At 46.7% G+C, this 7,097-nt stretch overlaps 1 protein-coding gene across 1 annotated transcript; it reads left to right on the forward strand.

The window, feature by feature from the left end:
• Positions 1-3,166: 3,166 nt before the first annotated feature.
• On the forward strand, positions 3,167-3,882 carry LOC128097787 (protein PIMREG-like). Its single transcript, XM_052718495.1, is given in 2 exon segments — positions 3,167-3,272; positions 3,275-3,882. Coding segments are annotated over 2 exon segments (690 nt in total). The 3' UTR covers positions 3,859-3,882.
• The last annotated feature ends 3,215 nt before the right edge of the window (positions 3,883-7,097 follow it).

Here is a 7,097-nt window from a genome sequence, read left to right on the forward strand (position 1 = left end):
ACCAAAAAAAAAAAAAAAAAAAAACTAAAAGTCATCTAAAAATAGTGACCACACATATATTATATAATATATAAATATATGTGCTGTTCAGATAGTTAAATGTAGGGGTTTTGTTTTGTTTTGTCTTTGAAACGGGTTTCTCTGTGTAGCCTTGCCTGTCTGTCGTGGAACTCTCTCTGTAGACCAGACTGGCCTTGAATTTACAGAGATCTGCCTCCTGAGTGCTGGGATTAAAGACATGTACTACCACTGCCCTGCTAAATGTGTTTTTTTTTTTTAATTCTGTTAATATATGTAACAGGAAATGCTGTAAATGTCTGAACTAGTAAGGTCAATGAAATCCAATAACTTTACATCTTGTAAGCAAGCATTAAAATATTTGTTGAATGCATGAGTAAACTATTCTACATTGACAGAAGTCACTGGTAAATTTGCTCAGATTTCCTCTTCGTTCTTAAATTTTAAAAAGTTTTTTTTAAATAAAAAAATATATTAACCACCATAGTTCATCCTTCCTTTTACAAAATTAATTCACAAAACTGAGTAAAAATATACAAGGCCTAGAGGTATAGCTCAGTGACAGATCACCTGCTTGGCAGTCTCCAGGCCCTTAGTTTAATCCCAGCACCAACACAAAGGACCAATGTGTGAGTGACTGTGCCTAGTCACAGCTGGAAGGCCTATCAGAAAATCCATTCTGTGAGTTGACAGCACTATTTTCCTTTCAAGATTGACCAAGTTTTCTATCTTTGTCCGAATGACTTTTTTAAATATTTCATTAAACATCTTAAAAATCTGAGCTGAGATGGCGGTGCTCACCTGTAACCCTTGCATTTGAGAGGCAGAGACAGGAAGACAGTGAGCTAAAGGGTGGCCAAGTAACCAAGTGAGACCAGGTCTCCAGCAACCAGCCCAAAATAATAGTGGTCGAAGTAATCCAGTTCCCGAACGTTACTGTGTTAAGATGTATATCATAAATTTAAATCTCTAGAAAAGCTTTTCAAATTTAAGTGAAGAAAAGTTATTTCCCAAGCACTGAGTAAATTTGAAGTTTCAAAAGCAAACTTAATTCCTGATGCTAATTGAGGAGAGAAATAATATTTTTCCTTTGTTCTAATTGTTATTAGGAAGACACTGTGTTTAGGTACAGCTGAGGTGATTAGCATGTCTTTGTTTCCCATAAGATGTTTACTTTCTAGGGGGCTTTAGATGCTGGGATACCTGCATTACCCTGAATAGCTTTCAAATGATACAGAGGTTGCAAGGAAATTGACTGCTTGGGGCCTTGGGGCCTGCTGATGAACCATAGGAGTGACGTGTTTGTTTGTGTGGGTGTGGTCTGGGGGAGTGCCCACAGGTCACTACAGTTCAAATCCTCTTCAGCGCCTTTGCTCCTGTGTGAATGCCCAGCTAAAATCTGCTTTATTATACACTTACTTTTCTTTTAAATTTTTCATGTTTGGTTTTACAATGTATTTTGCTAACCCCCAGTTTGCTAGGTCAAAACATTAATATGTGTTCTTTATTGTTTAGTCAGGTTCTTCCTATGTCCTGCAAGAAGAAACAGATGTTGTTGGTATTTTCCTAAATTAGTCTGAGCAGAAAACACTTTTTAAAAAGGTGTCTGTGTGTGTGTGTGTGTGTGTGTGTGTGTGTGTGTGTGTGTGTGTGTACATGAGTGTACTTGCTCATGCCAGTGCTTGTGGGAGGCCAGATGTCAACATCAGGTGTTTTCCTCAGTCACTTCTCCTTCTTACTTATTCATTTATTGAGACAGGGTCTTTTACTGAACCTGAAGGTTACAGTTTCAGAGAGACTGGCTGGCCACTGAGCCCCCAGAATCCTCCTGTGTTCAAACCCCTGCCCACTCCCACCCAGCACTGGGTGTATAGACATGCACTGCTGCTGCCAGATTTTCACCTAAGTTTTGAGGACCTGAACTCAGGCCCTCAAAGCACTTCCCCCACTGAGCCATTATCTCCTGAGCTTTTGGCTTAAACTTCTGGCCAGTCTGGCTTAACCTTCTAAGTACTAGGATTACAGTCATATGCTGCCACGTCCGGCTCAAAGAAAGCATTCATGAAAGACAGCACCCTCTTGATTCTCCTACCTGCCACTGGCTCTCTAAAGTGAGTATTTTGAAATTCCTATTAACTGAAGTAACCGATATGCTAGAGAGAAAGACCAAGATGTTTAAATTGCCAATACATCTTAGCATCTCTAGAATGCATTTTGCTACCTTTCAGAGATTAAGATTAATATGTACATAATATTGCTCACCACACTAAATGATGCTAGACAGAAATCTACTTTGCAAATAGCACTTTGAGGATTGAACGTCTGTTATATAGTGTTTAAATTAACTCAGTGCTGCACTCGCTTGGTCACGTAAACCACACTGGCTTTTCAGCCTGACAAACCTAGGTCCAAAGTCCATCTCCTTCACTTCCAGATCTATAAAGTAGTTAAATTACTTCACTTAATCTTTTTGGCCTCCAATTATATATCCCATGACTGCTATAAAAAATCAAGTTAATAATTTAAAATATCACCTGACACATAACTTCTACTTCTTATTTTATTATTTCAAAGAATTCCTAACAATATTATTAAAATGTGATTTTTCTTTAAAGCCCAGGTCTCACAAGGTGTCCCTGAAACTCACTATGTAGACCAGCTGACCCCAAACTCACAGAGGTCTGCCTGCCTTTGCCTCCTGAGTGCTCCAATTAAAGGCCATGCTGAAAGGATGATAATCGGGGCTGGTGGTGGCGCTGGTTGCTGCGTGGAAAGGTTATGGTCATGACAGAACCCAGTCATGGTTTATTAGGAGGAAAAGGGGGCGGGGAGAGGGAACCAGGCCTGATGGGAGAGAAAGATGGTGGGGTGGGGGAAAAGGGGAGCAGAGCAGAGCAGGGAGCAGAGGGCAGAGAGAGCGTGAGGTCTGCATCCAGCTTTCAAGGCACAGATTGCATGACCACACTGCACATATGTAGTTGCCAGTGCCCCCTGATGATGTAAGACCCCAAGCTGCACAGGTGCAGGAGTGAGGGCAGGATCCTAACATTCCGGACTTTTTGTTTATTATAAAAAAGCGAGGTCGATCTTCAGGTCTCGGGTATCAGGCAGGGAGGATCTAGCGGGCAGAGGAGACTGGACCAAGCACATGGCGTCTCAGTGGCAGGGCATGACGGCCTCCATGCGCAGACGATCACTCCTAAAGGAGGAGCATCTAGAGAAGGCGGTGACCCGGTCTGCTGAGGGCCATCTGGAGACGGTCCCCTGGGCTCCCTGTGCAGACAGTTCCAAAGGAGGCTGCCACTGAGAGCCGTCAGCCTCAACCTCGGGACTGGCCCCTCCTGGAAACGCCTGGAAACCCCAGAGCCAGAGCAGCAGCATCTTAAGGCTTCAGCTCGCTCAGCCAAAAGCGCCTTGGGTGCTATGTCCCAGAGAATCCAGGAGTCCTGCCAAAGTGGCACCAGGTGGCTGATGGGAACACAGGTGAAAGTGAGGAAAAAACGAGGAGTCCAGAAGGACAGAGGGTCCTCACCACCTAGTCTGAGCCAGAAGAACACTCGGCTATACAGGGCCGACCGGGATGCCAGAGTCGGCGGACATCCGCGCCTCTCTGGCCAGATGGGTCTACATGCCCATCGACGTCAGCGGCTAAGGAGGGAGGCTGCCCTCCGGAGCCCCTGTTCCTCCACAGAACCTCTCTGCTCTCCCAGTGAGTCTGACAGTGACCTAGAGCCTGTGGGGGCTGGAATCCAGCATCTCCAGAAGCTGTCACAAAAACTAGACAAAGCCATCAAGGCCGAAGAGAGTGGTGACATGACTGTCTCCCTTATTCGTGAATGAGAACAGCAGGCATCCTACAGGAAACAGGCCCTGTCCATCCGCCAAGCCATCAGGATGTCCGTGCCACCCACCCCATGAACTTCCAGAGGAGGCACTGGGCTCATCAGCATCCCCAGGCCACTGCTAACAAGGACTTGACTAACAGGGCATCCAGAAGCCTTCTATTTAAGCCATATCTGGGCCCATTGATAACCACTGGCCACAGCCCAAGAGTGATTTAGGAAGACCTCGAAGAGGTGATGGGAACTGCCCATGCTCTCCAGGAGGACTCATACAGCACCCTGTTCTCCAGCCTCACAGAGGCCCACACTTATTAGGAATGTACCTGAAGATGCTAGACAGTTCTGAACCTTGTAACTAGGACCAAGGCTCCGCAGGAGTCATCCCATGAAACCACCCCCTTTATTCCCAGTGCAGAGATTCTTGGGGAACCACTTTTACCCCTGATCCCACAGGGCCCCATAGGAAGAGAGGAGATATTTGTAGACTGCCAGCCTGGGCTCTTGGGGCCTACTTATCAGCTCAGTGTGGGGAACTGGGGTGTGCAGGGAGGGGAACACTGTTCAAGACCAGTTTCTGCTCTTTGTAAATTATTTAGGAAATCTACTATGTCATTTTATTAGAAAGATACCAGTGTGTCAGTTTCTAGATCACATTGCTTTTTCATAATTAAAAACTCGCTTTTGACAAAACAAAAAAAAAAAAGCGAGTGAATAGGAATAGGGGCATCGTTTCTCCAGGAAAAACTGCTTCTAGCTGACTTGGTGGGTGTCAGTTGGCTCTTAGGGGGGTAGGGAAGGGGACCTTCTGAGGTAGACAGGCATCCCGGGATGGTGGGATGTTCTGCTGCCCTGGAGCCGTCATTCCTCACGGCTTGGCACTCTGGCTGCTTTTGTGTCTGACAGGATGCTGGTGAGACAGAAAAAGCCTGAAGTAGACCTGTCCAGATGGATTTAAGCTGATTTCTGGGAGCTTGGGAAAAATTTTGAAGATGTTAAGAAGCAGCCATGAGAAAATTAGTGACCATTGTAGTGTTTAGTACTCTGCTTATATTGGTTAGTGTTAATGAGAGAGACAGAGAGATGGGAACATGTTTTTAAGCTTTATCAGAGACAGATTATTTTAAGGCACCTGTTTCCTTTACTAGTTTAGCATCCAGGAGACACAGGTGACCAATTGTTGAGAACATTAGATGGTTATATTAAAGTCTGTTTTTGTAGAGCCCAGACACTTTTGGTTCTGGGGATGTAAATACCTTTTAGCTGTTACAGTTTCTTACTTGATGATCTCTGGACTCCAGTTCTGTGGTGATCCTGCAACCATTAGCTAAACAGTTCATTAGAAGAGGGAACCAGGAAAAGAAAAGCTTGTGGGATGAGAACTCATTCTTTTGGAATTAGGGACAAGGCAGAGATCAGGGCTCTGTCTGTGTGCATGAGGAGGAGAAGCACTGCTGACAGGTCTGGAGTGAGGCACATGGAGGGAGCAATGAAATGGAAGCTCCTACCTTAGTTGGAAAATCTTTTCCCATTAAGTAACCCTGAAAGTACAATTAAATCTGGTGAGGTGAGTAAGGCTGTCCTCCCTACCCGACAATAGGGAAACGAGGAGAGGTGAGACCCCAGAACTCCCAGGACTGGGTTAGTGGCTCTGGTGTCCACAAGGAAAGAAACGGCCTCGATTCCATGCAGCGTTCTGGGTTCCCTGCAAGTGAGCCTGTGGCCGAGCGTAGGTCTGCTGGAGGTCTTTGTCTGTCCTCCTGCCCCTTGGTGCCTGGGTACAGTCAGCTGACTGGTTGTCTTTCTAGGTGGCACTTTGAACAAGGCTCAATTAATGGCCTGGTAGGGCACACACTAGCCCATATGGCCTTTTTTTTTTTTTTTTTTCTTTCTGCACTTAAAGCAGGGACCCAATGGCTTTTAGGAACCAGCATGTGCCAGCACTTGGAAATTCTATTCTTGGGCTTTTCTCATCTCTCCCCTGGTATACCTTAAATGCCACAGATGAAATTTCCGCCTCTGGGGTCAGGAGCCTTGCTCTCCAGATGCTTAGGTTTTAGTCCTATATCAGGGAGGTCTGGGGGACAAGAGATGGATTTTACTCTGTGTCTTGATTTTTTTTTTTTTTTTTTTTTTTTGGTTTTTCGAGACAGGGTTTCTCTGTGTAGCTTTGCGCCTCTCCTGGAACTCACTTGGTAGCCCAGGCTGGCCTCGAACTCACAGAGATCCGCCTGGCTCTGCCTCCCGAGTGCTGGGATTAAAGGCGTGCGCCGCCGCCGCTGCCGCCGCCGCCGCCGCCGCCACCGCCGCCACCACCGCCACCACCGCCCGGCCGATTATTGTAAATTTATTTACATGGATCCTAGCCCGCTTCTAGACCCGTCTGTGCTTCTCAGGGCAGCTTGAGAACGAGTGGGAGGAGTTAAGGTGAGAGCCTGATACTGGAGAGACAGGAATGGGCACAAGTGGCAGAACCAATACTGGAGATCGGAGAGTGGAAGTGAGGTAGACAGAAGTGGTTGCACATGGCAGAGAAAGAATCAGAAATGGAGAAGGAGAAGGGTTCAGAGCTTCGGGAGAAAGCTTGGGGATAAGGTAAATTTTCATTTGCCCGTTTGCTGGCAGAAGTTAGATAATTCCCATGAAATATCGGGGTTGAAATGGCCAAATTTACTGGTATCTGCCCCTATGTCCCATGGCTATAGCGATGAGAGAGAAAAATAAAAAATTAAAATAACGAACCGGGATCAGACTCCAGTCCCAGGCATCCCTGAGGTAGGAGAAGGACCTATGAATCAGCACGAGTTACTCCCCGCTTCGTCAAGAGAGGAGTAAGGCCTGGGAGTGTACGCAGCCACGGGGAACCCCAAGGGTCTGACAGCATTGACCCCTTTGTCAAGGGAGAGAATGAGTAGGTGCCAGCGCAGCCCGAGGACCCCCCGGGGGTCTGGCATGAGGAATATAGCTCAGGCTGCAGTCGCAGGAAACAGCGGGGGGGGGGGGGGGGGGGGGGGGGGACTCACCAATCTTGGAAGCACATGTGATGGCGGCGGCAGTGGTGGTGGTGGCTGGGCAAATGCATAGTGGGCAGCCCCAGGTCCTCGGTAATAGTTTCTGACAACGCTCAGCCCCAGATGCAGAGTGCATGGAATTTCCTATCCAAGTCACAACACCAATGAAAGATAAACGGTGCTGGTTACCGCGTAGAAAGATCACAGTCACGACAGAACCCAGTGTTAG

The sequence above is a fragment of the Peromyscus californicus genome, unplaced genomic scaffold, assembly GCF_007827085.1.
Source record: "Peromyscus californicus insignis strain IS unplaced genomic scaffold, ASM782708v3 Scaffold_5__1_contigs__length_169319896, whole genome shotgun sequence".
Lineage (NCBI taxonomy): Eukaryota > Metazoa > Chordata > Mammalia > Rodentia > Cricetidae > Peromyscus > Peromyscus californicus.